The 17,792-nt window shown below is 46.6% G+C and overlaps 1 protein-coding gene across 2 annotated transcripts in view; it reads left to right on the top strand.

Moving 5' to 3' along the window:
• The first annotated feature begins 274 nt into the window (after positions 1–274).
• The window catches only part of LOC146839487 (endogenous murine leukemia virus Env polyprotein from Emv-2 locus-like), an 81,146-nt gene continuing 63,628 nt past the window's right edge, over positions 275–17,792 (top strand). The window contains exons 1-2 of one of the 2 annotated variants that reach the window (XM_085651516.1): positions 281–494; positions 11,542–13,282. In XM_085651516.1, coding sequence (XP_085507642.1) covers positions 471–494; positions 11,542–12,903 — 1,386 coding nt within the window. In that variant the 5' untranslated portion in view covers positions 281–470 and the 3' untranslated portion in view covers positions 12,904–13,282. Of the gene's footprint in view, positions 495–11,541; positions 13,283–17,792 lie in introns of those variants that run through there. The other variant, XM_085651518.1, reaches the window with a different exon arrangement.

Raw genomic sequence — 17,792 nt, 5'->3', positions numbered from 1 at the left:
GAAGACAAGCGGTAAATACTTTTTTACAGCAGCAAACAAGGGTGAGACCCTTTACCAGGACTGTGTGTATCTTAAAAACATTCATTTCTGTGACATCTAACCACCCAGATATTTCCTGCCACAAAATGCTTGTTTGCGTATATTCACTCCTGGAGACTGGGTGTGAAGGTTCTTTAAGTAGGCAGCAGAGGGCGCGCCTCGCCTGCTGATGAAATCCACTGAACACATTGTATGAAATGAAGAAGGGTGTCCTGTTCCAGGTCAGCGGTGGCAGAGACAGTACAAGCAGCAGATGTTGACATCTTTCCTGCCTCTCCCTCTGTGTCCAGCCTGCTGCAGAGGAGGAAGGACGCCCGGCTCTATGTGCAGTTATCTTCATCTTCGGACCCTCATAGACCCTCCTCCTCCTACCCCAGACCCCAAATCTGCACCTGCCCACCCCAGCCATAGGAGGAGGAGAGAGCCTGGACATGTCTGCACAGGTTTCTGCTCAGGTAGGAGATTGTCAGCACCTTGTGCTGTGTTTGCACACTGCACTTTACTGCACTCTGATGAATCTGTGTCACCACAATGCTTCTTACTGCACTGAGGAATTTGTGCCACTACACTGCATCTTACTGCACTGTGAAAAATCTGTTCACATTGCACTGCATCTTAGCGCTCTATGAGAAATGTGTGCACACTCTTTGCTAGGCTCTTGCTGTCAGTTTGTTGACTTGCCCACCTGTACCTCTGTGTCAGAAGCATGTCCACCAGGCAGCTGAACGTCAAGACTCCCTGCTTGCCCCGTGCCCCTTTGCTCCTGTTTTCATATCTCAGTCTAGGTAAAACCTCAGTCATTGCAATAGTTTCCAGCGGCATAGGTTGGCCTATAGCATTATCTGCTGCAGAGGTTGTGTGTCTGCTGCAGGGATTGTTGGTGTGTGCACTGACCTTGGGTCTGCCAGGTAGGAGGCCTTTCACCCTCTCCGAAATCCATTTCAATCAAATGCGCCCACTAATGCTGCGCAAGAAAATCTCACTCACCGAGTTTCACCAAGTGAATCGCTAGAATTAGCGAGGTGTTGGGAGGGAACTTCTGTAGTCAGACTCTATAAGGAGATAAAACATATACATAATGCTGTCATAAATAGGTATGATTATTTGATATGTATAAATGGGGAAAATCAATAAATCTGGAAGCAACTCATAGTGTCATTTCACACAGTCATAGGGGTCATGACCCTGAAAGAATGCCTGGATTCGAGTGGAAATGCTCCAGTTCACGATATACATGCGTATACCACAACACATAGTCACAATTAAAGTAAGCGATCACGTATTTACTTTGTCGGTGTAACTGCACACCCAGTACCATAATCTATGTCCAAATCTTGTAGATGTTCCATCCCACGGAACCCCACCTCTAGCTCCTTACTTCATCAAGGTGGGTACACTTCTTGGACATTCTCCAACTCTTGCCGTGTAGGTGGAGAGTTGCTGTCGTCCTCCTCCTACCCTAAGATGGGAGAAGTTCCGGTCATGTGGGGGATGTAGGAGCCACATGATCTCGACGTTTACGGCGTCATGCGTCTGATCTTCAGATCTATACTGTGATTTTTTTACAGGTTATTGGAAAGATAACTTTATTGAATGCTTGTCTATTTCTCAAGGTTGCATGGCGATATAAACATATATGCCCCCAGCTTGTTGCAGATTAATTATGATCGGCTGGAAGCGTGAATGTAATATGCAGATTCCCTTCGGGAGGAATGTTGTTTCTGGCTGGAGGTCACCCATCGTAGTGTTATAAATTATAAAAACAGTATCTGATGTGTAATTAAGTCTATTAGTCGAACTGGCAAGGGAATAATTCCTATACATGTTTTAACCGATACAATATATAGATAATGTTACATGTAGGGACACTTCTTACACCTAAGGTTCGCATTAACTCGTATCTCTCCTACGTTTTCCTTCATCAAGTTTTTTCTATTGCTGCCTAGCATGTTCAGTTGTTTGTATTTCTCATATTTCATTTAGTTTTATTCACAGATAGATGCTCAAGGGGCCCACTAATCAAAACTGGAGTCTATATAGTGGTGTACTTTATATATTCAGGGTGTTCCAAGGAATAACATCATTCAATCCCACCTCGTGGCTTTTTATTCTGTACACCCACTTCTGTCCCCTCATCAGGAATAATCTCTTGTTATCTCCTGTAGATGGTCTGATTCTGGGTTAGTCCAGCACCGTCCAGGATAGGTCATTAACTGTGTGGTGTTCCTCTAGGTAGTGTGTAGTAAACGTTTTATTGGATTTCTGGCATCTAATGGTACTTCTGTGTTCTTACACCTAAGCTTCGCATTAACTCGTGTCTCTCCTACGTTTTTGTCCATCAAGTTTTTTCTATAGCCACACAGCATGTTCAGTTGTTTGTATTTCTCATATTTTATTTAGTTTTATTCACAGATAGATGCTCATGGGGCAAGGGGGCATCATGAAACACAAGGTTGTTAGTAAGCAAGCCCAATGATGAAGCATGTCACAATTTTGTGAGTGAGGGCAGTTTTTTCTCACTGATCACTTGGCAACTTTTATTATCTACTTTTCTACTCCTTTGTGTGTGTTGCGCTGACAGTACTCACTCTGGCAGGGGGGCAGGCTGCTGACTCGGACTGGCATCAGCTCTATTGCTGGCGCTGGTGGGCTCAGCCTGTGTTTGACATGGTAACTCACAGAATCTATACCGCTGGGCTGGTGAGCATATGGCAGTTCTGACCAGCTCTTGCCCGATATAGTGCATTAAGCCTTGTTATTGCCCGTCACGTCCTGGTCCGCCGTGGCTGAGAGTGCCGATTGAGCGGAGGGCGGGGCTGGAGGCTTTTTGACACACTTCCGCCGAAGGGAGCGGTCTGGTGGCGCAACTATCGCACATACAAAGGTAGATGACAGCAAGGAAGCGCAGCGGATGCGCCGCAGGCACGCCTGTCTGCGCCCAACCGGGACCAGGGGCCAAAGACATTGCCTATTTTGTTCTAGAAAGTAAAATTAACTATTCCAGAAACCAACTTAGGCAACTAGAACCAAAGTCAACGCCAAACTGTAGACATAGTCACGACATAGATCAAGTAACAAAGAAGTGTGCACACTGCCCACTCAAACTAAATCCAACCATTAAACAGAATACCAAACAAACAGCCCACGGACTGAGATGCCTACTCATTAACTGTAGATCATTGTGTAGACATAAAATTGAAATATATGAATGCATTTTACAGAAAGATCCAGATGTCCTGTTTCTTACTGAAACTTGGTTACAGGAATCTTCTGCGCCTGACATCTTACAAGGACTCCCTTCCGAAAATTGAGTGGACTGCACTAAGAAGAAGGGAGGAGGTATAGCCATAATCTACAAACTGACACTTAGCTGTACATTGAAGGAGACAAACATAGGAGAAAACCAAACGATGAACAAACTATAAACGGTTATCTGATTTATAGACCCCCAGGGACATGAATAGATTTTAGCCTCAGCCTCTTGGAAAATGTAATCCAACCAGCACTGTACCATACCAACCTGATTGTTTTGGGATACCTAAATTTACATTTTGATGATGAAATGTGTAAAGAAGCACAATCTTTATGTCAGGAGATGGCAGGCTGCAACTAGAACTGAAGTCTACACATGCTACACATCAATTAGGACACTTACTAGACCCCATTTTTTCTAACTGCAAAGGGCTATTGGTAAAACATCTGACGGCGGTTCCATGGTCAGACCACTATCTTGTAACGTTCTTCATTCCGCTACTAAGACCACCAACAAAAAAAGGTTTACCAACCTACAACAGGCATAGGAAATGGGCTAAATTCAATGAGAGCAATTTTACCCAGGCCAGGCTAGCAAACCACCCTATCATAGGCAATAACCGTAATGGAGCAAGCCTTGGGGTAGTGTACTGCTCGATTTTCCCGGCCTTCCGGTGTTGCAGGGCAATCCATATGACTTCAGTCTCTTTCCATCCGAGCCTAAGGACTGGAGTAGTGAGTAGGGCCTATCTATTAGACACTTGTGACACCATCCCGTGCTCCTACCCTTAGCTCAGGGCCTACACACATAGCCTAGGGGATAGATTCGTTAGCCTTGAGGATAATTTGCCCTATAGTGAGGTTGTTTCATGGAGCTGTGTTGAATTCAGGCCTGGTAGGCCTCAAACGGGAGAGACTCCATCTTTCTTTCTGCTCCGGCAGCCCGGGACCTTTCCAGAGGGAGGGGGATGTTTTAGTTATGAGGTGTTATTCGCTCGGAGAGAACCGGTTCAGGCCGGCCCTTATCGAAGGATTGTATTTTTCTTCATGCCGAAGACACTACATCAGGCCGGCCGGCTGGGAAAGTGTCCTTGGTACGGGGAGGTACAGGAATTTGGTGGGCGGCAGGTTTCGAGCTGGAAATTTCCATGAGGGAATGCACTTCTATATTAGTGAAAGTCTGAGTGAGATAAGGGCACTTGCTTCTAGACCATAGGCGGCATCTGGCCGTTAGCAGAAGAGCTATTACTTATTCCAGGGAAGACTGATGATGAACTTGAATCCAAAGAGGAGAGAGTAGCCGATAAGGACGAGGTTCCAGTGACTCGGAGAGGGAGAAGGGAGCAGACCCACAACTGCAGAGGGGTGACTTCCAGGCTAAGCCGAGGCATAGACGAGAAGGGAACCTAGATGACCATTGAGTACAGGCGACGTACCCTCAAGGTGAAGTCGATCCCTTTTTCTTTGAAGTGTATAACTTAATCTTTTACTTTCCTTGCAGGTTATATATGTATGATGTGTTCCGTAAATGTGCATGTGGCATTTAAATAAAGTATTTAGCTTATTGTACGTTAGCATGTGTTGTGTACTTTTGTATAGGAGGATAGCCTATTCTTTAGTCAGAGTAGCCTTAAAATGAACAGAGGTTAATCCTGGTCAGGTAAGTGGTAACTGGATGAGGGGGAAAACAAGCCCCTCGAACTAGAGAACAGGTTGTGCTCAACTAATAGTCTTTGTGTGATCTGATAAATAGTCCCAATTCCCCTGTCGTGTACTAATAGGATGAGCTCGTGCTAAGGCTGCCGTGTAGGTAGGAGATTCTGGGTCTGACTGAGGCCGCAAGATCGTGTGTGTGTCGCTGCCGAATGGGTAGGAGATTCTGGACCTGACCCAGGTCGCGAGACTTTGTGTGTTGCTACCGGATGGGTAGGAGATTCTGGGTCTGACTGAGGCCGCGAGATCGTGAGTGTGTCGCTGCCGAATGGGTAGGAGATTCTGGACCTGACCCAGGTCGCGAGACTTTGTGTGTTGCTACCGAATGGGTAGGAGATTCTGGACCAGACCCAGGTCGCGAGACTTTGTGTGTTGCTACCGGATGGGTAGGAGATTCTGGGTCTGACTGAGGCCGCGAGATCGTGAGTGTGTCGCTGCCGAATGGGTAGGAGATTCTGGACCTGACCCAGGTCGCGAGACTTTGTGTGTTGCTACCGAATGGGTAGGAGATTCTGGACCTGACCCAGGTCGCGAGACTTTGTGTGTTGCTACCGGATGGGTAGGAGATTCTGGACCTGACCCAGGTCGCGAGACTTTGTGTGTCGCTGCCGAATGGGTAGGAGATTCTGGACCTGACTGAGGTCGCGAGATCGTGTGTGTGTCGCTGCCGAATGGGTAGGAGATTCTGGGTCTGCCTAAGGCCGCGAGACTGTGGTTGCTGAGATTGTGAGGCTGTGAGGTCTTGATATATATATATATATATATAATAGGAATTCCCTGTCCTTAGGTGGTACGTATATATGTGGTTATTTGGGTGTAAAAGACCCTAGGGAGGGGGTAACGTTCTGTTTTGGGTCAGAAGGGCTCTGTAGAGCGGGTTCCACCCGATCCGAAAACCCAAGCAGAACATTTGGCGTCACGAACTGTTTACGTAACCTGTGTGCGTTGTGGTTGTCTTGTGTTTGCTTTCGGCGTGTGCGTGATTTTCTTTTTTTGTACATTTGCGTTTATACTTTTTCTTTCTCTTTCTTTCTCTCTTCCTTTCTTTTCTCTGCGTTTCTTTTTCTTTCTTTTTCGCGATGTTTTCTAGGAAATCTAAATCTACTCTTAAATTGTCCGTTGATATTCCCGGATGGGATTCAACGCCTTATGGTGCCTTGGCCCGAGAGTGGGCTGACTCTACTGGTTTGAGTGAAAATTGGAACTCTTCTTTGGAGTCGGCGGAACCGGCGGACGTGATTACTTGTTTACAGACGGCACCTGTCTTGAAGGGTGAGGAAGTTCCCGCTTTGGGGCGCAGAGGTTGGGTTGTTCTCTCTGCGTATCGGATTTTGCATGAGAGGTTGCTGAAATTGCAGATCTCTCTTAAGGATGCGGAATCGCACTTTGTTGAGGTTCAGAATTCCAATACTTTATTGCGCTGTCAAAACAAGTTGCTTTCCGACAAACTTGACACTTACCAAACGGTTGCTGAAAGGGCGGCTGTGCGGATTGCTCGTTACAAGTACAAGAACAGGCGTGGTCGGGTTTCGTCGCGTAAGGTGCGCCTGGCCGTGGCGAAGGCTGGACTGGATTGGAATCCTGATGAATGGGATGGTAATATCTGGGACTCGACTACGTCTTGTTCCTCGGGTGACGAAGGTGCTATGCATGAGTTTTCTCGTTCCCGTCATGGAAGTAAGTCTACTTCTCGCACCTCTGATGGTGCACCCCGTGATTGCGCTCGTTCTTCGGGCGGGATCGATACTTCTTACGCTGATTGTCCCTCTACTAGTACTGCTCGGGCTCCTTGTGATGCTCGTCCCGTGGTTTCTGCGCATCCGGTTTTTCGTCGGAAGTTGCAGCAGTCTCCCAATGCTCCGCAGGGTGTTTCTTTGGACTGTTTGGAAGATTTTACCCAACAAGAAATTAGTGATATTTTGCAGCGCTTTCGGCAGCGGACTGGTGAGGCTTTGCTCACATGGATGGTGCGCCTTTATGAACTAGGCGCTGCTGGTATTATGTTGGACACTGGCGATTGTTTGAAGTTTTGTTCTTTGAGTTTGGATTCTACTGTACAAGATCATTTTCGTAACTATAATGGTGGTGGTCAGATTTCTTTGCTCCAATTGGCGACTGAGGGTTGTAATTTGAAGTATCCTACTGAATCTGACTGGCCTGTCAATGACAAGCCGTGGTATACCTTGCGTGATGCTGCGCAACGTCTTAAGGAGGAAGTGATGAAAACGGCTATTTTTCTGGGCACTGCTGACAGATTGCTTGATGGGATGTTGACTTCTTCTGTGCGGAATCGTATCATTCGCTCTTCTCCTGTTGCCTACAAGCAGGTCATGATGACTTTGTTGATTAACCAGACTGGTAATGTACTATCTACGGTGTTGGAGTCGGTACGCCAACTCGGTGAGTTGGGTGAGTGGTTTAAACCTGAACGTCAGTCCCGGCCTGACACCCGTACTCCTGGTGAATATAAATTTACTAGACGTGATATCTTTACTGGTCTTTTGGCTGATGGTGTGCGTCGGGAGGACATTGATGGTGAGACTACTGCTCGTTTGTGGGAGATGTTTCGCAAACGGGGCTTAGATCGGAAGGAGGGTGCCCGGCGTGTTCGAACGACTGAGTGTGATCGTGGTTGTTCTGATGATAGCGGTGATGATGATCGCCGTCGGCGCTCTGATCGTCGTGATGATCGGCGTCCTGTACGTGATCTGTCCCCCCGTCGTGAGCGGGACAGGGAGAGAGAGGGGGAAAAGGAAAGGGGGAGAAATGATCATGCTTACAGCGGACGTAGAGATGATAGGGATCAATCCCCTGAGCTGAGAAGGAGGGAGGATAGATATAGTTTGGCCGATCGAAACTCGCAGTGCAATGCAGAGGACAGGAATCCATTTCGTAATAGAGATGGATATGAACAGGAAGTACCGATACCTAAAAAACGTGAGAGTCTTTATCCTGATTTGTCCTGGTACACAGAATGCAGTAAGAATGACTAGGAAATAGGTCAAGCTCCGGTACACAGATGGGCTCACAGAGATAATAGACCCTATGTAGATATTGATATTTTTTGGAGACATCGTAATATCCAAAGGGCCCGAGCATTAGTTGATACAGGAGCGGAGGCCACTCTTATTCATGGAAAATCAAAGAAATTTACAGGGCAGCCTTTCACTATTACCGGATTAGGAGGAAAGGAAACCCCTGCAGTTCAAACTTTGCTTGAAATGAGAATAGGTAGAATCCCTAGAAAGGAATATTCTGTATTAGTGGTGCCACTTCTAGAATTCATAATTGGAATTGATATTTTGAAGGGAATGACATTGCATCTTGATGATGGGTGTTACCAATTTGGAACGACGCATTATATCTCGTCCAGACCTATACGGGTTGGTCGTTTAAGGATGCCCCCCATACAAGTTCCCCAGGCGACCAAAGTGGTTTGTCAGAAGCAGTATCGTATTCCGGGTGGTCATGAAGAGATTAGTACCACCATTCAGGAGTTGGTTGATGCAGGCGTTATAACTCCAGTTACTTCTGCTTGGAATAATCCTGTTTGGCCGGTGCGTAAAAGTGATAATTCTTGGCGCATGACTGTTGATTATCGAGAATTGAACAAACACACGCCCTCTTTGACTGCTGCAGTACCGGATGTTATCACCCTGATTGAAAGAATCCAAACACATCCAGGTACATGGTATGCGTCCATCGATATTGCTAATGCTTTCTTTTCTATTCCAATTGCCCCTGAGTGTCAGGAACAGTTCAGTTTTACGTGGAACGGGCGTCAGATGACGTTCAGAAGTCTTCCTCAGGGCTATGTGCATAGCCCTACGATCTGTCACCGGCTGGTGGCAGAACACTTGACTGAGGTACCAGTTCATCCCAAAATTCAGATATGTCATTATATTGATGATGTTTTGATCCAAGGCGAAACACAAGAGGATGTTCAGACACAATTAGATAGAGTCATTGAGTGTCTGCGTGGGAAAGGTTGGGAGATCAATCCGGACAAATTACAAGGTCCGTCCCAAGCTGTAAAATTTTTAGGTATTAATTGGCATGAGGGACACCGCGAGGTGATCCCTCAAGTTAAACAGAAGATTCTTGATTTTTCGGTTCCGAGGAATAGGAAGGAAGCCCAGAGCTTCATTGGTTTATTTGGTTTTTGGCGCCAGCATATTCCTCATTTGAGTCAAATATTGGCCCCGTTGTACCGTGTTACACGTAAAAAGAATGCATTTGAATGGGGTAAGCAACAACAAGATGCATTTAGTCTAGCGAAAGAGGCAATTCAACATGCTATGGATCTTTGGCCTGTACGTGATGGTGATGTGGATTTGAATGTGTCTGTGCAAGGCCCTTATGCAAACTGGAGTCTGTGGCAGAAACAAGGCAGGTGCAAAGTACCATTAGGGTTTTGGACCAAAAAGCTACCTGATGCTGGTGAGCGTTATACACCCTTTGAGAAACAGCTACTTGCTTGTTATTGGGCTTTGGTGGATACCGAGCAATTAACATTGGGACATGACATATTCTTGCGTCCTGAAATTCCTATTATGCAGTGGGTTTTGAGTTCACCAAAAACTCATCGAATTGGGCATGCTCAGGAGGCGAGTGTGATTAAATGGAAATGGTACATACAAGACAGGGCACGTGTGGGTCCGAAAGGAGTTGCGTCTTTACATGAGCAAGTGGCGCAAGCACCATCGACTGAGACTGAGAGTGAGTGTTCTGTACCTTTAGAACAGGAGTCTCCTGTCAAGTGGGGTAAACCTTTTGATGATTTGTCCGTCGAGGACAGGAACCATGTGTGGTTCACAGATGGGTCAGCAAAATTTATTGGAACTACACGGCACTGGAAGGCGGTGTCTTATAATCCGATCACACAGAAACTGTTGAGCACAACTGGTGAAGGGAAGAGTAGTCAGTTCGCAGAGCTCTATGCCGTTTATCAAGTTTTGAAACAGGAGTTACCTGGTGTATGCCATGTTTTCACCGACTCCTGGTCCACTGCCAATGGACTGGCCGTTTGGTTACCGACCTGGCATTCCCATAATTGGAGGTTACACTCCAAAGAGTTATGGGGAAAAGAGTTATGGCAAGAGATTTGGGAAATGCTCCCACAGAGTACTGTTACCATCTTCCATGTGGATGCTCACACCCCCATAGATTCTCTTGACAAATTTTTTCATAACATTGCAGATGAGAAATCTAAAATTGCTAAGGCAGTGGTGGACAGACAAGATCCTGATATTGCGGGATTGGCGAAATGGGCACACCAGAAGGCAGGACACTTTGGAGAGAAGGCCACTAGCAGGTGGGCTGCTGATAGAGGAATTTATATTCCCCTGGACCTAATCAAAAATGTTATTCTACATTGTCCCGTCTGTCAGCATATCAGACAGCGTAAAGTACCCCAAATTGTTAGAGGTCATTTACATCGCGGGAAATTGCCCGCTCAAATCTGGCAGATTGATTACATCGGACCCCTTCCCATGAGCAGAAATTGTCAATATGTTTGCACAATTGTCGATACATATAGTGGTTTGCTGGTAGCTTTTCCATGTAAGCAAGCCACCCAATTGAATACCATTAAAACATTAGAATTGATTATGATGTATTATGGTGTGCCATTCCAAATTCAATCTGATAATGCATCCCATTTTCGTGGAAGATTGGTACAGGAATTCTGTGTGGAAAACCATATTGAATGGATCTTTCATATACCTTACTACCCGCAGGCCTCGGGCCTGGTGGAGAGATTGAATGGTCTGTTAAAGGATCAGCTACGCAAATTAACAGATGACAAGTATAAAAATTGGCGAGACTTTTTACCCCAAGCACTATTAATCCTGAATAATCGTCCTTTTTTAAATGCTGAATCTCCACTTATGCGTTTGTTCCCCCCAAAGGTTGAGACTATGCCTAATGTAATTAATGAAACTGTGATGTATTGGGAAATTACTTCCGGAGCTCTGGCTCCATGCAGAGCGACCCCAGGGTCGGCAGGCTTAGATTTGCATGCCATGGATGACACCGTTCTAAAAAGCAAAAATCGGGTCATCATTGCTACCGGTGTTGGTATTCATATACCACCGGGGAATTTTGGATTGATCGCCCCTAGATCGGGGCTGGCTGTAAAAGGCATCCAGGTACTTGGAGGGGTAATTGACAGCGACTATCAGGGAGAGATTAAGGTACTTCTGCTAAATAGCAGTGAGAATGACTTGCTGATACACCGCACCGACCGAGTGGCTCAATTACTCATTATGCCTGTTTTCAGTGGTGAAATAATGAAAGGCACTGCCCCAACTTTGCTAACTGTACGAGGCCAGAAAGGCTTTGGCTCTACGGATAACCCTGGAGCCAAGATTTGGGTGCAATCGCCTAAGAATCCCCCTGAACAAGCAGAGGTTATTGCCACCGGTCAGGATAACACCATTTTGGTTATGAGGCCAGGGAAAGATAGCTGGGAAGCTGTCCCAGCTGATAAATGTTATTTACGAGAATGATTAATGCCTGTGTTTGGTTCTTTTTCAGATCATTCTTTGGATTGTTGCTGCAGGATGTGTCGGTACTGGACACCATTCGGTCTACTTCGGAGAGAGAGAAGGGATCCCATTAACCCGGGATGAATTGGGAACCAGAGTGTTGCGTTCCTTCAATGCGTGGGACTCGTCATCGAACTTTTGGACACTGCTGGCGAAAAGAGTAACTGATGCCCCTCACTTCTGTTTGACACCGATGAGATCTGTGCACGATATCTTAGCGACGTGCCTAGTTGCTGTCCCCGCCTCGCTGGAGACGTTAATAAGCATCTTTAACGTTTCAAAGGCTCGTCCGAATATTATTCTGGGTGATTTTGCTACCCATGCATATTGTCCTCTATGTACTGAACTGCCGAATGAGCAACTTCCCATCCAATCCCAAATAACTACGTATAACATTACACAAGGTGATCTATGCTTTTTCCTCACATGTAATCCTAATGCAATTTCTGAATGTCTACGTCTCAAGTTAAGAGGCGCCACTGTTCTCACATCTCATGAACGAACTCTGTGTTTCCAGAGGACACCGACCACATGTGCTTCAGTCCAGAACAATATGACTTGCAATAGTTTGGTAGTTACTCCCAGTCACTATCGTGCAATATTGCTACCTGCCGGATGGCTTTTCTCATGTGGTAATACTTCCTGGCCCTATGTCCCTGCGAACATTTCCGGAGGCCCGTGTGCCATTACTAGACTCAGTTTACTTATGTTTTCATCACATCCAAATGCCAACTCTCGTGTGCTCCGAGATACAACTACGTTACAGGAGGATTGTGACTCATCTTTGCATTTATATTCCAAGTCTGAATACCTTAGTCTAGCTGTTTCAATTATTGGTGTCCCTGCTTTGGCGGTTTATAATGCTAAATCCATTGGGAAAATGGCTTGCTGGATGGTCAAATCTATTAATCATACTTCCACAGTCTTATCTGACTTACTATTAGACGCCCAGGGTGAACGTAGAGCCATCTTGCAAAATAGAGCAGCCATTGATTATCTTCTGCTTAAACATGGACATGGCTGTTCGGACTTTGAAGGCCTCTGCTGTTTTAACTTATCTGATCATACACAATCCATTCGTGCACACATAGATAAATTGCATGACCTAACTAATGAAGTTAGGAAACACATTGATCAGAGCTGGTTTGACTGGCTCTTTAACTGGTTGCCAGACATGAATATGCTACGCCACACATTAGGTGGCATTTTGATTGCTCTTGTTGTTTTAATTTCTATCTGTTGTTTTATTCAGTGTATCCCTTCACTGCTTCAATTCTGCACATCTGGTACTAGACATAGATCAGTTAGTTTTGTTTCATATTATTCTTCCGCAGATGTTAGTTCCATTTAGTATATATATAATAGACTGAAGTCAAGGGTGGAATGTACTGCTCGATTTTCCCGGCCTTCCGGTGTTGCAGGGCAATCCATATGACTTCAGTCTCTTTCCATCCGAGCCTAAGGACTGGAGTAGTGAGTAGGGCCTATCTATTAGACACTTGTGACACCATCCCGTGCTCCTACCCTTAGCTCAGGGCCTACACACATAGCCTAGGGGATAGATTCGTTAGCCTTGAGGATAATTTGCCCTATAGTGAGGTTGTTTCATGGAGCTGTGTTGAATTCAGGCCTGGTAGGCCTCAAACGGGAGAGACTCCATCTTTCTTTCTGCTCCGGCAGCCCGGGACCTTTCCAGAGGGAGGGGGATGTTTTAGTTATGAGGTGTTATTCGCTCGGAGAGAACCGGTTCAGGCCGGCCCTTATCGAAGGATTGTATTTTTCTTCATGCCGAAGACACTACATCAGGCCGGCCGGCTGGGAAAGTGTCCTTGGTACGGGGAGGTACAGGAATTTGGTGGGCGGCAGGTTTCGAGCTGGAAATTTCCATGAGGGAATGCACTTCTATATTAGTGAAAGTCTGAGTGAGATAAGGGCACTTGCTTCTAGACCATAGGCGGCATCTGGCCGTTAGCAGAAGAGCTATTACTTATTCCAGGGAAGACTGATGATGAACTTGAATCCAAAGAGGAGAGAGTAGCCGATAAGGACGAGGTTCCAGTGACTCGGAGAGGGAGAAGGGAGCAGACCCACAACTGCAGAGGGGTGACTTCCAGGCTAAGCCGAGGCATAGACGAGAAGGGAACCTAGATGACCATTGAGTACAGGCGACGTACCCTCAAGGTGAAGTCGATCCCTTTTTCTTTGAAGTGTATAACTTAATCTTTTACTTTCCTTGCAGGTTATATATGTATGATGTGTTCCGTAAATGTGCATGTGGCATTTAAATAAAGTATTTAGCTTATTGTACGTTAGCATGTGTTGTGTACTTTTGTATAGGAGGATAGCCTATTCTTTAGTCAGAGTAGCCTTAAAATGAACAGAGGTTAATCCTGGTCAGGTAAGTGGTAACTGGATGAGGGGGAAAACAAGCCCCTCGAACTAGAGAACAGGTTGTGCTCAACTAATAGTCTTTGTGTGATCTGATAAATAGTCCCAATTCCCCTGTCGTGTACTAATAGGATGAGCTCGTGCTAAGGCTGCCGTGTAGGTAGGAGATTCTGGGTCTGACTGAGGCCGCGAGATCGTGTGTGTGTCGCTGCCGAATGGGTAGGAGATTCTGGACCTGACCCAGGTCGCGAGACTTTGTGTGTTGCTACCGGATGGGTAGGAGATTCTGGGTCTGACTGAGGCCGCGAGATCGTGAGTGTGTCGCTGCCGAATGGGTAGGAGATTCTGGACCTGACCCAGGTCGCGAGACTTTGTGTGTTGCTACCGAATGGGTAGGAGATTCTGGACCTGACCCAGGTCGCGAGACTTTGTGTGTTGCTACCGGATGGGTAGGAGATTCTGGGTCTGACTGAGGCCGCGAGATCGTGAGTGTGTCGCTGCCGAATGGGTAGGAGATTCTGGACCTGACCCAGGTCGCGAGACTTTGTGTGTTGCTACCGAATGGGTAGGAGATTCTGGACCTGACCCAGGTCGCGAGACTTTGTGTGTTGCTACCGGATGGGTAGGAGATTCTGGACCTGACCCAGGTCGCGAGACTTTGTGTGTCGCTGCCGAATGGGTAGGAGATTCTGGACCTGACTGAGGTCGCGAGATCGTGTGTGTCGCTGCCGAATGGGTAGGAGATTCTGGACCTGACTGAGGTCGCGAGATCGTGTGTGTGTCGCTGCCGAATGGGTAGGAGATTCTGGGTCTGCCTAAGGCCGCGAGACTGTGGTTGCTGAGATTGTGAGGCTGTGAGGTCTTGATATATATATATATATATAATAGGAATTCCCTGTCCTTAGGTGGTACGTATATATGTGGTTATTTGGGTGTAAAAAGACCCTAGGGAGGGGGTAACGTTCTGTTTTGGGTCAGAAGGGCTCTGTAGAGCGGGTTCCACCCGATCCGAAAACCCAAGCAGAACAGGTAGATAAATGGATTACGGACGCATTAGATGTGGCAGCGCCATGGACCAATAGTACTCCACAGAGGCAGACAAAGAGCGCACCATGGATCAATGAGACTTTACGGCTGGCCAGCAAGGCATGCAAAAAGCAGGAACGAAAATGGAGGGAAAGCTTCTCGGACTCAGAGAAAATGATATATAAAATCAAACTTAGACAATATCACTCACTCATAAAGAAAGTGAGTGTGATCTATTATTCTGAAAGAATTGAGACAGCAGAAAGTTCATCAAGGGAACTATTTAGACTAGTCAAAGAGATATCCTCATTAGAGAGAACAATAACCCCAACCTCTGGTTCAGTAGAAGCATGCAATGAGATTGCGGAGTTCTTTGCTGAAAAAGTATCCAAGATCTATGATACCTTTACTGATGATGCCCGGAATGGCTGCTTACAGCACAAAGAGCAAATACAAGATTGGGGCGAAAGAAGTATCCGACAATACGGAAGATAGTAGACGAAGGGCTGACAACTGCGCTGGTTTTACTAGACCTGAGCGCAGCGTTTGATACGGTGTCACACAAGCTACTCATACATCGCCTAAGGAGAGGGGTGTGGACAGGGCTGCGAGGGACTGAATGGTATGCTTTCTGCAGGACTGCAGCTTTCAGGTGATACAATCTGAGTACACATCTAAACCCATTAATCTGGCACAGGGGGTGCCGCAGGGTTCCATACTGAGCCCAACTCTTTTCAATCTATACGCCGCACCCCTGGCAGACATAGTAGAAAAACATGGAGTCTCAAATGTGTCGTACGCAGATGACACCCTGTTAGTGGTAACTCTGGCACCTAACTCACCCCAGACAGCAAATAGCTTTGCAACCTGCCTGAAAGATCTGGCAGGATGGATGTCAGATAACTGTCTGAGCCTAAATGGCAGTAAGACAGAGGTGCTAATAGTGGGGAATTCCCCATCTATATGGTCGTCGTTATGGTGGCCAACTATGCTAGGACCAACTCCCGCTGCCAAGACTGAGGTGAAAAACCTGGGAATATGGATGGACTCGAAATTATCCTTCGAGGCCCAGATTAATAGAATGAGAGGAAAAAAATGCTTTGGCATCCTGAACACTCCCATCAGGAACACTCTGGACATCCTCCCTATAGCTGCCAGAAAACCCTGATCCACGCACTTAAGTTACGTCAAGAATGGATTACGGGAAGGTGCTGCTTCTGGGCGCAACAAAAAAGGGTCTTCAGAAGTTGCAATCTATACAGAATGCACCTGCCCGTCTGGCCCTGATCCTACCGAGAAAGGCACTGTCTAAGAATGCACTGAAAACACTGCACTGGTTGCCTGTGCAGAAACGGGTCAAATTTAAGGCACTGTGTTTTGGCCATCGTATTCTGCAGGGGAATGGCTCTGCCTACCTGCACAATCTGCTCCTACCATATAAAATGCTACGACAGTTAAGATCAACGGGGACACACCAAGTAAAAGTCCAGAGGATAAGAAGAACACGCATGGGTGCACGCTCCTTCAGCTATTTGACGGCAGAGAGCTGGAACGAGCTCCCCATATCTCTTCGGGCGGAAGAATCACATATAGTCTTCCCCAAGAAATTAAAAACATGGCTGTTTACACAGTTAGACTAAAGGCAATATAAACGGCATGCAAGGGGTTCTTGAATTTATCAGGTGAAATTGAAATAGCGCGGGGACACACAAGTGGGTGTAACCAGGCGCTTCTTAAACCCAAACTAAACTAAACTTCACCAAAATGGCAAGTCAGGCGTGGCCAACTCTGGGTCCGGGAATCGATCCTCATCCACAATGCCGTGGTGCGAGCGGCGAAGAGGACCTGAGCTACCATTAATTTGCCCAACACACTGACAAGTGTTAGTGAACACTTCCTGAATTGCCACGCACTCGCAACGCTGCACTGCAGGTTTACTCCGTGACTCAGCCCCCACTTATTAAAATGTCTCAAGGCTTCACAATTATATTTTAATCATCTAAGTAGCCGAGTCATTGGGTAGTGACTCCTCAGTGATGCCGTGTCGAATCGGTACATGGTATGTCCAGTCCCAATACATTGTCACAAAGTAGAGAGCTCCGAGGAGCAGATCCTGAGCACGCCCCTGAAACCTAACGGGAACAGCGCGCAACATGCATTGCCACTGAGTCATGGTGCTTTATAGCAGCTGAGGAGGCGCAATAATGTGTGACTTTGGATTTCATTGCGGTGATGCGGACTGCCACACTGAACTGCGTTAGTCTAACGCCTGATGCGTGGTACATGGCAGGGCTGGCCATACTGATGCAACTAAACTGAGATCATGGGCATGTGGCGCGCCGGCTCACGTGGCAGTCAGAATCTCAGCTATAATGAATGATTTTTATTTTGCTACTGTGAGTTGTCAGTGAGTGTGTTTTGAAATACAGCAGCCTGCCAGGCTGTGACCTAGACTGCTGTTAGCTGACTATAATTATGAAGGGTGAGGCAGCGGAAATCTGTGTCGGGGCCTCTGACATCCTACAAGACAGGACCCGGGAGAGATCCACCTGGCCAGTGATGTTCCTCCTTTGCCTCGTTTGATTGCCATAAAAAGCCTAAGGCTGGTGAAAGCTGGAATGACTAATTTCTTTTCTGTGGATGTAACGTTGTTTTGAGCTCTCTGTCTTTTTGTGGCCGTAGAACACCGGCCCGTCCTCCAACAGGTATCTGAGGCTGTGGCAACATGTCCCTAGTTCATTTTCCTACCTGCCCCTGGAATTGTTGCTGTCGCCTGGCAACACTAGTACTTTGAAGCTGGTGACATCCACCAGTTCAGAGAGCTCC

The sequence above is a fragment of the Triturus cristatus genome, chromosome 4_1 (genome assembly GCF_964204655.1).
Source record: "Triturus cristatus chromosome 4_1, aTriCri1.1, whole genome shotgun sequence".
In the NCBI taxonomy this organism is placed as follows: domain Eukaryota; kingdom Metazoa; phylum Chordata; class Amphibia; order Caudata; family Salamandridae; genus Triturus; species Triturus cristatus.
Note: the sequence above shows the minus strand (reverse complement) of the source record. Positions and strands in the feature narration are given on the sequence as shown.